The following is an 18,714-nucleotide window of genomic DNA, read 5'->3' as shown; positions in this document are numbered from 1 at the left end:
GCCATTCTAAGCTGGTCTTCAACCTTATCGATAATGAAAGCTCTGAACTTGGGCGCTCAATTTAAATGCCAGCCAATTAAAATACACAACAATCTATTATTTATCATTTTATTTACAAGAAAACTTAAAATTAATATAAATTTCGCCATGAATACAATCGAAAAACATTACAAGTACAAATTTTTGAATAGAAATGTTTCATTTCAAGTTTAGCAGCTGAATTTCAAAATGTGTTTTAAGTTTTCGCCTTTTCGTGTTTCCTTTTTTTCAGTTTAACAATTGTCTAACGACTAAATATATGTTTGTTTTATTTAAATAACTAGATACACGCATGGAAATTCATTAGAACGAACTCATCTGATTGAATGAATGTACGCGAGTGTTAATGGGTATTCAGGGGCCATGAATAGCCGAAGACGATGAAAAAATGCGAGCAATAGCTGAATCTAAACGGGAAGTTATTTTGATTTGTGTATACATATATATAAAATACTGTGGCACCTATATAGTTGCTGCTGGAGAGGATTCAAGTATGTGTTTTAACATTGTTAGTTTGCGATGAAGGCATACAAAATAAGGGCTATATAGTTCGGGAACTGGGCTAGGCTGGGCTGAGCTGGACGTATGCCGATGCTGCTGCTGACCTGGAGCTCAATCCGTGTCGTAGTAGGCGTAGTCGTAGCTGGTATCCTCGTCGGCATATGGCGGCCGCTTGGATTTGCTCTTCTTGTCCTCCTTTTTGCTCTTGGCCGATTTCTTAGACTCCACCGGAGAGCTGGTGGTGGTGGTTGTTGTTGTTTTCGTTGTGCTTGTTGTGGGGCGCCTTGTTGTGGTTGTAGTTGTTGTCGGTGATGTCGTGGTAGAGCTGGTCACCTGGGCGATCGTCTTCGGACTAGATGGCGCCAACTGTGGACTGTACTGGGAGTTATACTGCTGCGAGGTCTTCTCCGCCTTGTAGATATCAGCGCGTAGCTTGTTGATGCTGGCAGCGCCAAAGTTGAGCGATTGGGCCGTCTTGAATAGCTCATCCTCGTCGCTCAGATCCGATTGCTCCTGCTCATGCTGCTTCTGATAGGCGGACTGCTGCTGGCTCCTCAGATGGCTGTGCGCCTGCTGAAACCCATGAGGCTGCCTGCTCGAGACGGGAGCACTGGTGGTGCTCGCGGAGGTCGTGGGGCTGGTGGTTGATCGGTTGCGCAGAAACTTGAAGCGATTGCGCGGGAAGTCACTCTCATACAGCTCCGGATGGTACTGTCCGTCATCCTCATCAATATTGGCGTGCGGATTGGCTGTGCTGGGCAGCGCAGGTGTCACAGCCGTTGTCTTCTTGGAGCTCGGACTCTGGCTGGGGCGCTGCGTTTGCTGCACCTGATAGAAACTCTGCTCATAGGCCTTCTTGTACGTCGTCGGCTTGAAGGTGGTGGGTGTAAAGGCATCCCTTAGGGCCTGCGTGGACAACTTCTTGCTGGGATTCGCTGTGCTGGTGGTGGTCGGATAGTAGAACTCATCGTCGGCATAGCGCTGGGTGGTCGCCTTGTAGGTGATGCTGCCGCGGCTTGCAAAGGTGCGCGGCTTGGCATTGGAGGCAGAGGCGCTCGACGAGGACTTGAATGGCGACGGCTCCTGGCTGCCCACGCGAGTCAACTGCTGAGCGGTTGATTGGGAGCGAGGCCGTTGATACTGCGGCTCCAGCTGGGCAGGTTTCCGGGCTGCATCTTGATTGGCCTGGAATGGCTGCGGCTTGGCCAGCTCAGCGAACTCATTGTGATTGATGTAGTTGGACTCCTGCGGGCCGAGCTTCTGCTTGCGTGCTGACGCAGTTGGCTTGTGTCGTCTGGTGGTCTCCTTGTCAAAGTCCTGGGCATTCTTGCCCGTCAGCTTGGTCGAGCTGGACGGCTGCTCCGTGCTCTTGTAGCGAAAACCATTGTTCGGATTATATGTGGTTGGCTGGATGCGCTCCTGGGTCTGATAGTCATTGGAGCCGAAGCTGAAGCGGCTGGTGATGCCGCTGCCCAGGCGCGGTGTGGTGCTCGCTGTGGGCGCCAAGGTGCTGGGCGTGGTCGACTTGTAGTGCTGCGTATAGTCCTGAAAGCCTGTATTGAAGGAAGCATGCAGCGTTATCTTCTTCACGGATTTCGTTGAGGGAGCAGCTGTGGTGCTGGTGCCAGGGCTGGCACTGGGAGTCTGGCTGGTGCGCTGCCCACGTGTGGGCGTGGCACGCGTCTTGCTAGCCGCCTCAGTGGTCTTGCGATTGTAATCGTTGAAGTCGTTGGGCCTGGGACGCGGTGGCTCCTCGTCAAATTCGCGCCCGCCATGCCGATTGGCAAAGAAGTGCGAGCTGTGGGAACCTTTAAAGATATCATCGATGTCTTCTGTGGATGCCAGCGAGAGACAAGAGCGTGATTAATTTGTGTAATAAATTTGAAGATTCCATTGTTTGTTAACTTACGCTTCGAGTCGTCGTTGTAGTTGTTGTTATTGTTGTATTTGTTGTTGTAGTTGTTATTGTTGTTGTAGTAGTTACGTTCAGTTGATGTTGTTGTGGTTGTTGTTGTCGTGGGCGTATAATAGCTAGTGATGGGTCGTTTGGTTGTCGGCGCGTTGTCCGCATTGGAACTGGAAGCAGTCACCGCATAATTATGTCTGGGGCGCGACTTTTGATCGCCGCGGCTCTCCTTGGAGCGACGCACATCACCTGCAATCAGGTCAAGTCGTGTATAATGGGATCGCAACAATAATGGATAAGACAACATAATTGGATCATTATCTACCACTTTCGGCGCGCTGCAAATGGAAGGTGGATTCATCCTCCTGATTAACGCTCTTGCTCTCGTCACCCGAGCGATACAAATCGTTCAGATAGAGCGACGTGGACTTGTCGCAGTCGACGTCTGCCCAGTTGGCGCAGATCTGCAGCTCCTGATCGAAGGCAGTGCTGTTTGGGCAGAGGAAGCGATAGTCCTGCACCTGTTGGACAAACGAATTATTTCTTCGATGTGAGAGCTGCGCAAACAGTTAGCCGCATTTACAGCAAAAGCACATAACCAGATCAACATGCAAGATTCAATTTGATAAGTGGGCGAAATTAGTTAATAAGCAATTTTTGGTTTCTTTTCTAATTGTTAACTTTTTGTTGAATTAACAACAGCAACAACAACAGCAGTAAATCAGATGAATCTTAAAATAGAAATATGTACATATAAACATTTTCTTAATATTAATAGATGATCTTAAAGTTAATAAAGGATAGCAGATATAAGCAATTGAAAAATAAAATAAAAAAATTTTTTAAATCAATACGATTATTGATACTCAAAAAGAAATTTTAAAAAGTATTTTAATTAAAAAATAAAAATAAATAAATGAAAATACGTAAATAATATAATAAGTTAAAAATCCTGAAAATAATATATTCTCTGAAAATAATATAAAATTTTCCAGACGAAAGATATAAAAAAAAATCAACTCTTTCTCAAAATGCAAGCTTCATGAAGTTTCCAGAAAATAATGGATGGCAAAGTATGAAACATTAATTATTTGTGCAAATAAAATTAAAAATGGTACTTATATAGTTGCGGCTTCCTTTACTACGAAAAAATACTATTGATATGCAAGAGTTCTATAATTTTAAATAATAAATAATAATACAATAATGCGTTTATGCAAAAAAGCAGGTAGACAAATAGGTAACGGAAATGACTCATCTTCTTATCTTCCTCATAATTATTTATGTATATGTCATAATTTATAGAATTATTTTCGCGCATTTATAATCATTTAGAAAATCACATCGAATACCAATATTATAGCTTATAATCGTTAAATTGAATAACTGCTGAATTATAGTTATCAAAATTAGCCTTGAATGATTTATAAAATATAAACCTACGCGATGACCAAGCAAAATTGATACTATATTTCATAATTATATATCTAATGCTGTTTAAGTTATTTATAACAGCCAGCTGTTGAAACATTTAATTAGATTTGCCATTTAATGTAAAATAAATAGTGTTTGCTTAAGGTGTGTAAATAATAATTATAACTAACATATTATGGATGACGGTATCAAGCTATGTGGCTCTAGCCCATGTATGGAAGTCTGCATGCCTAACTGTTCATTGCCATGAACTCATACTGTTAATGCCAGATCCCATTAACAAGAATTGCTCCTCCCGCACCACACACTGTTATGTTGTTAACAGCATTCTGTTAATAACATCACCCAGTTCTCCTACTGGTTCGCGGTACTTAGCGCCCGCTGAGTACTTCGTCTCGCGACTACTTGCCTCACTTGCCTCTCCTGGTACTGACGAGACATATGTACATCTTATTACTAATGCTATACGAGCAACACAGCTTTAATCTAAGAAATAAAGACGAGGAAATTACAACCCGGTCTTTTTGCTTATCGGCGACACCACCACTCCAACATTTGGTCCTTCGAGCCGGAGCTTCGTCCACCTTCACACCAGCATTCCATCGGCCGTCGAGATAAGTACCCCATTCTTGTCTAGAGTAGTACATGCATATATATATGCATAAATACACTGGCACCTCTCATCCGCCTTCCCTTGCATATACATATACATATATGTACTAATCTAGCAATATTTCGACTACATACCTATATGTATATATTCTTATATATATAGATATGTATTAAGCTGTGTTTAAATCCGATTAATATTTATTAACACGAGAAGAACAATATCCTTTGTTGATCGTTTAATAAATTTATTTACATATTCTGCCTTTTCACACATCCGCACATACTCATATTTATAACTAGTCGCCGGCTGCAGAGTGACATATATACATACATATATATGTACATGCTCCTCGCTTAACTATTAAATAAAACACAATATCCTTTGTTATTTTTAATAGTTTTATTTTGCAATTTAATAATTAATCCTCCAAGCATAATTATTTCTACTTGTTTTATTTATCTATTTGCTAATTGTGTGTCCGCTTTCTTCTGTTTGTACGAACATACGCTCATACATACATACACATCCATGTATGCACATATGACAACATATGGCGTACAAATAGCCAAGCAACACAATTAACATATATGTAAATTCACAATTGCAACTTCCACATACATATACACGACACATTTACAAAATAATAAACTTAAATTGTTAAATTGGTTGTTTTGTTTTGTGTCCAAGCAGCTGAGATCGTCACTAGTATCGATAGAATTTTCAATAACTATCACCGGCCGCCACAATTTCTGACGATAGTTGTGTCACGATCAGTATTTATCGTATTTCAAAGAGCCATTGTAAAGCAAAATATAAAGCCACCCTCTTAATTATTAAATTTATCCTAATTACAATAATTAATTACAAAGTCGACTTTCAAATTAAGAATTTGGTTATTTAATTTATCCTAATTAAATAAATTAAACTTTTTTGCCTCTTCTTCTTCTTTGTTTTCGCTTTACTTGCTTAAAAGGCAATAATTCTTTTCTAATTTGCTCTACGTTCAGTTGACAACTTTCTTGCTCTTGTCAACTGAATTACTTTGCTCTTTGAGTGAATTTCTGTCTCCATATCAGAAATTTCCAGCAGCTAACTTCTAGTTAGCATCCATGTCTGATCGTTCGGGTCGAGCGCAACTTAGTGTACCAGCTTCGCGTCTGATCAAGCGCAGTGCCTCTGCATCACCCATTCCGTCCGGGAAACCGCAGACAAGCAGCACTTTCAAGCGTAGTCCGGTCGTCACCCGATCCAGTATAAAGCCCGCCAGTCCGTCTAAAATGTCGTTGTCTGACTTCATCTCGGCTGCGGATAGGCTCATCAAGTTTGAGTCGCGCATTGACGGTCCCGGAGACTCTAATGCCACCCAGGCGGCTCAGCTCCGGGCCTTCGAGATCCGTCGAGATCGGGTCAAGGCATTGTGGGATGATGCTGAGCAGCAATATAAGGTCTGTGCCAGAGCATTGAGCCAAGGGGCGAGCAGTGGCGAAGTTGAAGCCACGGAGGCCAAATTCGACAACTGCTACACTGTCTACGAGCGGTGTACGACCCGTCTGGGTGTACAGATCGACGCACTTTCCGCATCGAGTACACCGCCCGCTCCTATGTCCGCTCCTTTCGCCACGTCTGAAGGCTGTCGCCTTCCACCCGTTGACATGGAAGTGTTCCACGGCGACTACTTGCGCTGGCCAACATTCCGCGATCTTTTTACTGCGATCTACATAAACAATCCGTGTTTAACTCCGGTGGAAAAGCTGTTCCACCTTAATTCAAAAACAGCAGGCGATGCAAACGCACTAGTCGCAGAGTATCCTCTCACAAACGACGGCTTTGCATCGGCTTGGGTCTCTTTGTGTGATCGGTTTGAGAATAAGCGGCTGTTAGTCAACAGCCAGCTTAAAACTCTTCTCAACCTTTCCAAGATCACCAAGGAGTCAGGCTCGGCTCTCAGAGAGTTGCATAGCACTATGCACAGATGTGTCACGGCAATCGAGCATGCTCAGATATCCACTGAAAGTTGGGATTGCATTCTTGTGTTCCTGTGCACTTCAAATTTGCCGGAACAAACTCGATCTCTCTGGGAGCATTCATTGAAACGAAAAACAGAAATCCCAGCCTGGCAGGACGTCAGTCACTTCCTTAGCGAGCGCGCTCGTGCTCTTGAAGCTATGGAAGGTGACCGTTCTGTTCCAAAAGTTCCGAACTCAATTCCGAGATCTGCGAACCCTGCCCTTCCCGAACGACTGAACTCGTTCAGAACGCAAGTGGACACAATCGGCACAAGGTGCGATCTGTGTTCAAGAGAGAATCATCCAATCCGATTCTGCCATCAGTTTCTCCAACTACCCATTCATGAACGAGAAACTTACATAAAATCGAAGAAGCTTTGTCTAAACTGTTTCGCTAAAGGTCACCAGTTACGAGAGTGTACCAGTACTCACAACTGTTTCACGTGCAATGGTCGACATAACACCCTACTCCATAGGGACAATACTCTTCGGACCGCTGCTGCCTCCGCAACAGCTATAGCTCCGACTCGTACTCCAGTTATGTCCAACGTCCAAACGTATCTGGCTGCCAACACACGAGGTGTCCTCCTCGGCACGGCGGTGATTAATATATGCCATTTCGGCGCAACTTATCCCGCCCGTGCTTTAGTCGACTCAGGGTCCGAAGCGACTTTCATTTCTGAGCGACTGTTCCGAAAAATCAAGTTGCCATTCAAGTCCGTGCATACTCAGGTCTCCGGCCTGAATCAAGCAGTGACAGCTGAGGCACACAAGGTATGCAACTTTGATATTGGCTCTCCGTTGAAGCCGAGAATGCGAATCAAGGCTTCTGCTCTCGTCGTTCCAAATCTGGCTGGTAACATCCCTTCGTCCCCAGTTCCGCAACTCTTGTTAAACAAACTTCCGAAAATTCAGCTAGCTGACCCCGAGTTCTACAAGAGTGCGGAAATTGATGTCCTGATAGGCGCGGATATCCTTCCGACTATCATTCAGGGAGGTTATCACCCTAATATTTGTGGGCCTCTTATAGGTCTGGAGACTGTTTTCGGTTGGGTACTGACAGGCCCACTTTCACAGATGATACCAGGAACGGTCTCCTCCTTCACAACTCAGGTTTCCGTTTCGGAAGAGGCGAAACTTGAGTCTCCGCCAACCGTATCATCTGACGAAGCTCTTCCATTCCGAGCTCCAAACAGCACCACTCCGAAAGTGAGGGTCGGTTTCAAGGCTCTTCGTCCAGCACTGAATGATATTCTTCATTCAGGCCCATCATTCCAACCCGATCCTCGTCCTCCTTGTGCTGTCAAACTAACCTCCATGTTGTGTCCTAACGAGCAAGTAATTCTACCTCCAACTCATTCGATCTTCCAGATAAAGACGCCGTCATCAGAAAGCAGCAAGCCACGCGGTACCAATTCCTTCCAGTGCCGCGTGTGCCCAGGAGCCCACGGTCTCCGGGATTGCCAGCGTTTTCTGGGCCTTTCAGGGGAGAAGCGGATGCGTGCGGTACTTACACATAAGTACTGTACGAACTGCTTGGCTCACGAGCACTCCGGGCAATCCTGCCGGAGCAAGGGACGTTGCAAAACGTGTGGCCAGAATCACCACACGCTCCTGCATCTCCAGGGATCAGCACGTCTCTCCGCCTCGACTCCTAAACAGGCGGTCACAGCTCCGCTGACGACCTTGATCCGCACAGCAAGAGGTCTCCAGCTTGGACATGACGTCTTAATTTGCAATCCTTGCAAGGGGGGGGAGTATGTTAATGCCAGATCCCATTAACAAGAATTGCTCCTCCCGCACCACACACTGTTATGTTGTTAACAGCATTCTGTTAATAACATCACCCAGTTCTCCTACTGGTTCGCGGTACTTAGCGCCCGCTGAGTACTTCGTCTCGCGACTACTTGCCTCACTTGCCTCTCCTGGTACTGACGAGACATATGTACATCTTATTACTAATGCTATACGAGCAACACAGCTTTAATCTAAGAAATAAAGACGAGGAAATTACAACCCGGTCTTTTTGCTTATCGGCGACACCACCACTCCAACATTTTGTTTTGGTTATCTATTTGCTAATTGTGTGTCCGCTTTCTTCTGTTTGTACGCAAATACGCTCATACATACATACATACATCCATGTATGCACATATGAGCATCTTGTAACTTTATATTTCACTCGCGTACAAACAGCCCAGCAACACAATTAACATATATGTAAATTCACAATTGCAACTTCCACATACATATACACGACACATTTACAGAATAATAAACTTAAATTGTTAAATTGGTTGTTTTGTTTTGTGTCCAAGCAGCTGAGATCGTCACTAGTATCGATAGAATTTTCAATAACTATCACCGGCCGCCACAATTTCTGACGATAGTTGTGTCACGATCAGTATTTATCGTATTTCAAAGAGCCATTGTAAAGCAAAATATAAAGCCACCCTCTTAATTATTAAATTTATCCTAATTACAATAATTAATTACAAAGTCGACTTTCAAATTAAGAATTTGGTTATTTAATTTATCCTAATTAAATAAATTAAACTTTTTTGCCTCTTCTTCTTCTTTGTTTTCGCTTTACTTGCTTAAAAGGCAATAATTCTTTTCTAATTTGCTCTACGTTCAGTTTACAACTTTCTTGCTCTTGTCAACTGAATTACTTTGCTCTTTGAGTGAATTTCTGTCTCCATATCAGAAATTTCCAGCAGCTAACTTCTAGTTAGCATCCATGTCTGATCGTTCGGGTCGAGCGCAACTTAGTGTACCAGCTTCGCGTCTGATCAAGCGCAGTGCCTCTGCATCACCCATTCCGTCCGGGAAACCGCAGACAAGCAGCACTTTCAAGCGTAGTCCGGTCGTCACCCGATCCAGTATAAAGCCCGCCAGTCCGTCTAAAATGTCGTTGTCTGACTTCATCTCGGCTGCGGATAGGCTCATCAAGTTTGAGTCGCGCATTGACAGTCCCGGAGACTCTAATGCCACCCAGGCGGCTCAGCTCCGGGCCTTCGAGATCCGTCGAGATCGGGTCAAGGCATTGTGGGATGATGCTGAGCAGCAATATAAGGTCTGTGCCAGAGCATTGAGCCAAGGGGCGAGCAGTGGCGAAGTTGAAGCCACGGAGGCCAAATTCGACAACTGCTACACTGTCTACGAGCGGTGTACGACCCATCTGGGTGTACAGATCGACGCACTTTCCGCATCGAGTACACCGCCCGCTCCTATGTCCGCTCCTTTCGCCACGTCTGAAGGCTGTCGCCTTCCACCCGTTGACATGGAAGTGTTCCACGGCGATTACTTGCGCTGGCCAACATTCCGCGATCTTTTTACTGCGATCTACATAAACAATCCGTGTTTAACTCCGGTGGAAAAGCTGTTCCACCTTAATTCAAAAACAGCAGGCGATGCAAACGCACTAGTCGCAGAGTATCCTCTCACAAACGACGGCTTTGCATCGGCTTGGGTCTCTTTGTGTGATCGGTTTGAGAATAAGCGGCTGTTAGTCAACAGCCAGCTTAAAACTCTTCTCAACCTTTCCAAGATCACCAAGGAGTCAGGCTCGGCTCTCAGAGAGTTGCATAGCACTATGCACAGATGTGTCACGGCAATCGAGCATGCTCAGATATCCACTGAAAGTTGGGATTGCATTCTTGTGTTCCTGTGCACTTCAAATTTGCCGGAACAAACTCGATCTCTCTGGGAGCATTCATTGAAACGAAAAACAGAAATCCCAGCCTGGCAGGACGTCAGTCACTTCCTTAGCGAGCGCGCTCGTGCTCTTGAAGCTATGGAAGGTGACCGTTCTGTTCCAAAAGTTCCGAACTCAATTCCGAGATCTGCGAACCCTGCCCTTCCCGAACGACTGAACTCGTTCAGAACGCAAGTGGACACAATCGGCACAAGGTGCGATCTGTGTTCAAGAGAGAATCATCCAATCCGATTCTGCCATCAGTTTCTCCAACTATCCATTCATGAACGAGAAACTTACATAAAATCGAAGAAGCTTTGTCTAAACTGTTTCGCTAAAGGTCACCAGTTACGAGAGTGTACCAGTACTCACAACTGTTTCACGTGCAATGGTCGACATAATACCCTACTCCATAGGGACAATACTCTTCGGACCGCTGCTGCCTCCACAACAGCTATAGCTATACGTATACACTAAGTATGCAGTAAAAGACTAGAAACTCTAGAAGCTTCACAATCTTATAGAGTCTACATAAAAAAAAAAAAAACAGCTCACCTTTGAAGTAGGGTATCTAATAGCCTAGCAGTGGAATTTTTATAAATAATTATATGTGGTTAAGAAACATATGCATTTCCTTTTCATGTATATAAATTTTGTATACAATAAAATACATATCAAATCGTAATCAAATCCAATTGGAATCAGCGAGCGAATTTCCAATTCGAATTATTATATGATAGCATTTTTGAATAGCTACTAACCATATAGAACACTATGTATACATTTTATTCTAAGCACGTTTCATTACTATGTGGTGTAAAGACTATCTCAAGTCGAAGATATAATATCAGCTGGCCCGGTCATAGTCAGCGATGTCGTATGGTGCATATCGTGACAATAGTTGGAAGAGCCGTGGCAAGGTTTCGACTTTAACAAGCCAAAGGCCGTTGATGAACTTTGGCATTTGTCGTATGTTTTTTATTGCTTCGTCTGCCTCTTCTTCTTCTTCTACTTCTACTTGTGCTGTGTGGCACTTGGCATTTGAATTGGTATCCGGCTGCGGCAGTTGCCACCAGATGATGCTGCTGCTGCACACATTTTGGCCGTTAATTGAGGCGAAGTGAACGTGTTCTCTGATCTGGCCCATGTGTGTGTGTGTGTGTGTGTGTGTGTATGCCACATCATTCATAGAATAGTAGGCTAATTGACAACTCAAAATCCATATGTACAGTACTTATATAGTTCAAAACCCGCACCATTGTGACTTGGGCATTATTTACTTTGTTAAACATGGTAAGAGCAATGCCGGCAATGCTGCCCGTTTGCTGCACGATGCTCAAAGCCCGATTCCTTTAAACTAGGCAAAAATGTATCTATTTCGCAAACTGTCTGAGCTCAGTCAACAGCAAGCGGATGTCTGTGAGGAGGCCGCATCGAGTGTACTGGACGATGTGTTCAAGGGCAAAGCCAGCACCATATTCAGCTATGGCCATTGGCCAATTGGCGAGAGACGTAGCAGCAAGGTGGACGTGGTGGATCGCATTCTGTGCGAGCTATTTGGCCACGTTTGCAACATGGAGGTGACAATGCAGATCAACATATCCATTAGTCATATGCAACAGCATGTGGCAAAGGATCAGTTGACGGGCACACAGGAGGAGCACTTTGTCGCCTCGCCCCATGATGTCTATGCGTATATAGAGAGGGTCATTGGGCAGCTGCAGCAGCAATCGGACGATGCGATGCCCACCAATGACTATCCCTATGCGCTATTCACCATATGCGTGAGGCAGACCAATTTGGACCAATCGCTGCATCTGAACGGCAGCATCCAGCTCGTCCATTTGACGGCCGTCGATCAGTCGGAGATGATGCTGCAGCTGCACACGCCCATGGCCTCATTGCTAAGGATAATCAGCGCGCTGGCGAGCAATACCAAAACGCATATCAGGTACTATAATATACGGTTAACGCGAATCCTCAAGGATTTACTGGACAGCGATGAGAGCACTGTGATAATCAATTATACAACTGCGCCACAATTCGATGCAATTACGGCCATGGACTGTGCCAAAGTCTGGAAAGCGCTCTACCTGCGGGAGCGTAACAAATGCCATTGCCTGAGCAATAAGCTAAGCGGTTTAGAGTTCTGGCGCGGCAGCGATTACAAATTCCAGCTGGATGAGCTGCTGGAGTTGCTGAAGAGGAACAACACCAGCATTCAGCTGGAGTTCGAATTGCCGAAGCAACGCAACACCTACACTCAATGCAAGACCAATACCAGCCCATTGTGCCAGCTGCAGCGGGCAACAGCATTTGCTGGCGAGGAGGTGATGGAGGCGAGTCGGCTGTCCGATCAGCTCAGGCACATCAAGACCAATGCGGAAGCCAGCCTCGAGGAGATGCTGGAAGTGCGGGACATTGTCACACAGCTGGCCATCAGCCACGAGCAGAATAGCGAGCAGCTGAAGCAGAAAAACCAAATGTTGGACCTTCTGCATCTCAGGCTGGCGAAGAGCAACAGGAAGCTGCAGAAGCAGCGTCTCAAATTTAAGCGCAAGCTGGCCAAGTACTCGAATATGTTTCAGCTTTTGTGGACACATCAGCGCAGGGCGCAGCAAGTGCAGGAGCAGCAGCGACAAGCGCAGCTATCGAAGGTGTTGGACGACATGTACCTGGATCTGCATAGCGCGCAGCTGATGGAGAGCAGCGATAGCCTATCTGAACGTTAGATGTCTCGCTCCGTCTGTTGCATTCTCTGTCGCTCTTCATGTGTATCGCATCTGTCTCTGACTGTATCTCGCTCCCACTGCAGCTCTCTCGCTCTCCCTCTCTCCCTATGTGTGGCAATTAATGTAAAACGTATTGAATACTTTATGCACTTAAAGGTCAGCGAACAGCCAGCAGATGCTGTCCCGCTGCAACTGCAACACCGGCTGGCAACCTGGGCAGTCACGAAGTCTACCTGACCCACCACCCCCCACCCATCCCTTTGACAGTGCTCCTCCCGCACTCGGCTCAACCGATGGGGTGGGGGCCTATGTAGCCGTGCATCTTTGCCATTTCAACTGACAGCGACTCAGAGCGCCCGCAAGTTAACAAATGGCTGATGTTTTGTCTTTGCGTCTCTCTTCTCTTTTTTAAGGCTTTCGGAATACTCGTGGCCCTATGGCGGCCACTCTAAATTGTCTATTTTACAACGTAATATGCGCGTGTATCGAATAAAATTTTATCAATTTGATGCTGTGAAAAGTTGAAAATCAACCGAAGAATTTCGACTGCATTTCGATGCCGAAGCCAAGTGCGCTCTTAGCCGAAGGTTGTGGTAGATTGTTGGTTAATCCATTGTTTACACCATAACTTGCGTGTAATTGTAATCATTATGTGTAGACATGCTGGTGCACTACTCACCTTATGACACTGGCAGATGCCCTGTAAATGGCTATTCATTACATGGCTTACTTATTGTCGAGTTGGCCATAAGGAAAATCAGATCAAGCTATCAAATGACATTTTCTTGTTTTACGTTTCTTTTACAATAAATAAAAGTATACCTTAGGCGAGCATAATCGACACTACCAACTCGGCTAAAAAATTATTAAATATTTTACGAATGAATCTATGAAGTAAGAAACATTATACCTGATATATAAAAAAAAAATGATTACAAGTTCGTTCTAGAAGTTTTCTTTCGAAATTTAAAAATGCAAAATAAAAGTATATTCTAATATTTATTTTTGATATTTCTGTTATGCTGTTTAAAAAAGATCTAATTTAATATTTTTAAGAAAAAATTTAAATTTTGTTTTAAATGTTTATAATTTCTTACCCCAACATTTTTATAGAATTCAGATGGATAGAAATGTGAAATATCTATATATACTATAAGTGATATTGGTGCGAGATATATGTTATCTTATAAAACTATATAGACCGCTAAACAACCTTGGCAAAATTGTAGTGATTAACTTTAAAGTACTCCGAGTGTAGTCCATCCCTTCACATATTTACAATCTATAAAGCCTATATACCCACTGTAAGTAGTGCATACACATTTGGATCATATCCATCTATCTCTTATGCTGTTATAAATTCAACTGTCTATGATCTGCTGTTGTTGTTGCTGTTGTAGTTGTTGTTTTAAGCTGTCGTATAACACTTACCCCCACTCCGGGCAGCTTGACACAGACATGGAACATCTGACACTGCGTCTCGGGATCGGCATAGTAGCCGCCAAGTATCTTGTCCCGGCAGGTGAACTGCGTCTTGGGCATATTCTGCAGACTGTAGGTGGGCCAGGGCCTGCCATAGACATCCTCGTCCTCGTCCAGCAGCTGGGCCTGCCCCAACACTTGGCCGCACAGCAGGGCCATTGCGGTGGCTGCAAAGATCAACAAGACAAAACAAAACAAAATCGTGAGCTTTTCGAACACAAATTGGAAACTCAAGTGGTGCAACCGCCAGAGCAACCACTGGCTGCCAGCTCGGTTGCCCCGCTGACCTTCATCTTAATGTGGCTCGCGCACTCGCAACACTTTCGCTTGCAAGACGAGCCTGAGTTGTGTCTGTGTGCGTGTATGAGTGTGCCTATGTGTGTGTGTAACTGATGCTCAAGGTTGGCCAAGTTCTGTGTGCGTGTGTTGTTTTTGTAAGCTTTTGCTTTTGTTTTTATTTGACAATTGATGGCTTTTTGATACAGAAAGACATCATTAAGATTCAAAACCGCAAATTCCCACAGCGCGCTGTTTGTACACTTGTGTCAATTCATCTACCAAATTGGCCACAAATCCACAACAACAAAAATATCTATATGAATCCCAATATGAGGGTCAAACAATTAAAATGTCACGTCAATCAAATGTTATGGATTACCTATGCCAAGCAACAAGGGAGTACATGATACTTTAAAAGCCACTTACATATGTGAAATGTTTAATTACCATCGAATAGCACTAGACTTTTGGCAGGCACTGCTATCAATCAAGCTATGGAATAAACTTTAATAGAGACAAATTCCAACATGTCACACTAAAACACGCTTCCAAATGAAAAATCAAGTTGCCTTGGCGGTTTTTTTTTTTTTTTTGGCTGGTACTGTGGTGGCAGCTCTTGCAGGCACTGTTATGGTTAGTTTAGTCTAAAGTTTTTACATCTCACACTAAAAGCCACTTGCACAAATAAAATGTCAAGTAATTTTATGCTTACATGTTGACTTTAAGGTGAATAGACTTTTTGCAGGCACTATGTCCATTTAAATGTTATAGATCATATCCTAGTTTACGTAAGTATATATTAAAAGCTATATTAAAAGCTAATGTGACATTTGATACTCTCAAATTCCTCCCATGTCTTAGAGCTAACACTGCTGATTGACTTTTTACAGGCACTGTATATAGTACAAATACCACTTACTTATGCAGCGCCTTATTATACCAAAGTTTTTTAGCTGGTGTTATTGCCGGATTTTTAGCAGGAACTGTTTTCAGTTAAATCTTATGAATCCCTTTCCTATATATATAAGTATTCATGCAATTTACTTCTAATTGACTTTTTGCAAATATTGAAGAGCTTTCCTAGGGAGAGGTATTTTACTATATAAAAGTTCCTCACTTTACATTACACAAATAGTAGTTGCCCCTGTTGCCAGTCTTTTAGTAGGCACTGTTCCTGTAATAAGCATAAATTATTCATCTGTGAATCTATTCTTATAACTGAAAATAGAAACCATACTAAATGCTATTGCCACATGTGCAACACTTAATGAGCAAGACGACTTTTGGCCGGCACTGTTAACAGACTTTTTGCAGGCGCTGTTCTGACAAAGTGGAATGGCAAACGGAAGATGCGCTTGCCGCAATTAAAGCAACTGCAATTTGCAATTGCAGAACCAATGCAAATCGCAAATCGCCTTGGCTCAAATTGCAGTCAAATTTGTTGGCTAGGATTGCGCAATCATCGTTTGGTGTATATAACAGGCATTAAAAGAGGGACAGAACGAGTAGGAGTGAGAAGGGGAGAGGGAGAGAGACTTAGGCTTTGAAGATTCGCATTGAATTCAAAGTGAATTTCATTTTCAATTCCACAAACTTTTTCCCCAGACATTTGAAATCTTTGCCTTTGTGAACTATGACTGGGCAGCAGCAGCTCCGGGAATTGTGGTTTTTGTTGGGCCATCTCTTTTGTTTAACTGAGCTCGAGCTCAGGCGAAACCAATTTGAATCCCAGACCCAGACAGCTTCCGTGGGGCGTCGTCTCTACCACTTAATGATCATTCAAAAGTTTTACATGCGCATATAATTATTTCTGACCCAATATTCATTTAAGGCAGATTATTTATCTTACCTATTGGCCGCATCTTTGTTGCTTTTGCCAAAAATTCATAGCTGATTGCATTTTATGCTTATTTTAGGGGAGACTCGGGTAATATTTGTAGAAATTCCCATAAACTGATGCTGAGTTACGTAAATGTGCAGACCTTGAGTCAATGCATAATTTCCTCTTATGAAAGATTAAAGAGCCAGAGCCAGAGCCAGCCCCAGCTAATGATCATGCGAATTAATTATGGCCAGGAGATGAGCTCCGCATGATGTGATTGTTGGAATGCGTAATTAAAGCCACCGAAATAGAAGGTCAATACAATGCGTGCCCAATGAGCTAACGTTCCAAACGATCTCTGTCATCAGGAAGTGATTTCAATGAAACTTCAAATGTGTTCTGTGTCTTTAATGTGCGGGTTAACTTTTTGTCCGCCGTAATGACCGGTTGTTTTACCTGATGAGGTACTTTTTGCTACACTTTTTAGTGTCTATTAAAAATCTATTTATCAATTTATTTTTCTCATAAAAACTGAACTATTCTTTAAGGTTATAAAAGCGTTATGAATTTCTAGAAATTATTGCAATAAAGCTTTAATCTTAATTAAAGATTAAAAGTAGAATTTCAATAGTATTTTATAAATTAAGGATTAAAGGCTAAATAACATTCCTTTGTTTATACAAAATTATAAAAAAAAAAATTAAAAATTAATTTTAATTTAATAATAATATTTTTTTTTATGGCATTCACAAAACAAATATACATTAAATTTTGCAAAAAGTAATGGTTGAAAATTTCTTATTCAAATTTTAACGAGCTTTCCCAACATCCATAAGTCTTGTTTGAGTACTAAACTCAATATTTTCCTTAAAACTTGTACTTCTTATATTTAAACTTATAAAAAACTGCGATTATTTTTTATTTGTGTAATATGAATATGATTTTGTTATTTCAAATTAGAGAATTCGAAGTTTTTTAAATCAGTAGAAAATATGAAATTAAAGAATATATGTATTTTTTTTTCTAATGCTTTCCTCTAATATTTTTAATTTGATTTTGTCTCTTAAACAGATTATTTTCAACAACTCACCCAGTAGAAGTGCGCTCATTTGATAGTTAATAGTCGACATGGCGCTTTTCGTAGTTAATTAATCCAAAATCGGGGCGTATATCCACAGCCGAAAGCGTAATTTATAATATCCAAAGTAAGGAGGGGGAATTATCCGAAGTGCCTAAGCTGCTAGTTAAAGTAGATATTCACATGGAATGCACTGTAAACAGATAACAAACACAACACGCAGAAAGATCATATAAATACGATTATTACAAAACGCACAATTATGTTTTTTTAAAAGCTTTTGTATTTTTTTTCTTTCGGTTTTTATGCTATGCTTTTCATGTATTCTTTTTTGTTTTTTAGAAAATTAACACAAAATCATCGAGCGATTCATTTTCATTATGTGAAACTGTTTGTCATGCCAGCGCTCAACTAGAAAATAAGCAAAAAATGCCGACAAAGTGTTCAAATCGAAAATTCTGCTATTTCAGCTTCTGCTCTGTTGTTGTTGCTGCTTCTTCTTTTTCTTTTGCTTCGAACCGAGCTCGTATGTAAATGCGTAAAAATGTGTTTCGCAAGGTGCGAAAACTACGGAAAAGCCATTTAGAATGTGCAGCGAAACGTTGCAGACGTCTTTGCCAGTTGACTGGGCAAACAGGCAGACTAACAAAAAGCACTCAGTCACTGACAGTCACTGACAGTCACAGTCACAGTCACAGTGACAGTCACTGTTTGTGTGTTTTAACCAGTTGAACTACGAACCGCACGAGACGAGCCAACGACGAGGCGCAATGTTGCGCGTTTTGCGACTTTATCGTTTACGTTGTCGAAGCGAAATGATTTCTGAAAGCGAAAGGAAAAACCACTTGGGCCTCATCAGCAGAAGCAGCCAAGGCAGCCAAGGCAGAGCCAGCAGCAGTGTCGGCAGCAGCAACGTCGACAGCAGCAGCGACGTCGCAGCTGGCAGCATAGACGAGTCGCTGCTAGAAGCTGCTGCTTCAGCTTTGGCCAAGCTTCGAGTCTGGCTGGGCGCATGTGTCGCATGCTTAACGCACATTACGCATACGCAGCGTGTGACATGTTGTTTGAATTGTTGTTTCAGTTGCATTTTGGCATCGTTTGTCACTCACTTACGTCAGCTGGCGG

The 18,714-nt window shown here is 43.0% G+C and overlaps 2 protein-coding genes across 4 annotated transcripts; one reads left to right on the top strand and one right to left on the bottom strand.

Annotated features, from left to right (window-relative positions):
• Positions 1–94: 94 nt before the first annotated feature.
• On the bottom strand, positions 95–18,486 carry LOC108609209 (uncharacterized). Of its 3 annotated transcripts, none has more exons than XM_018000944.2 (6): positions 18,331–18,486; positions 17,602–17,782; positions 14,360–14,577; positions 2,772–3,003; positions 2,450–2,695; positions 95–2,372 (listed from the first exon to the last, which is right to left on the bottom strand). In XM_018000944.2, the coding sequence occupies exons 2-6, from the start codon at positions 17,639–17,641 to the stop codon at positions 652–654; spliced, it is 2,457 nt and encodes an 818-aa protein (XP_017856433.1). In that variant the 5' UTR covers positions 17,642–17,782; positions 18,331–18,486; the 3' UTR covers positions 95–651. The 3 variants fall into 3 exon arrangements, with proteins under 3 accessions (XP_017856433.1, XP_017856434.1, XP_089318920.1); XM_018000945.2 differs by having other exon boundaries at positions 2,772–2,967; XM_089462794.1 differs by having other exon boundaries at positions 17,602–18,395.
• LOC108609210 (kinesin heavy chain) lies at positions 11,356–13,778 on the top strand. The gene is made up of 2 exons (XM_018000946.2): positions 11,356–11,489; positions 11,558–13,778. The coding sequence occupies exons 1-2, from the start codon at positions 11,487–11,489 to the stop codon at positions 12,926–12,928; spliced, it is 1,374 nt and encodes a 457-aa protein (XP_017856435.1). The 5' UTR covers positions 11,356–11,486; the 3' UTR covers positions 12,929–13,778.
• Positions 18,487–18,714: the final 228 nt, after the last annotated feature.

Source organism: Drosophila arizonae, chromosome 2 (assembly GCF_054131065.1).
Source record: "Drosophila arizonae isolate 15081-1271.41 chromosome 2, UAZ_ARI_1.0, whole genome shotgun sequence".
Taxonomy (NCBI): Eukaryota; Metazoa; Arthropoda; class Insecta; order Diptera; family Drosophilidae; genus Drosophila; species Drosophila arizonae.
The sequence above is the reverse complement of the archived record's forward strand: the minus strand, read 5'-3'. Positions and strand labels throughout refer to the sequence as shown.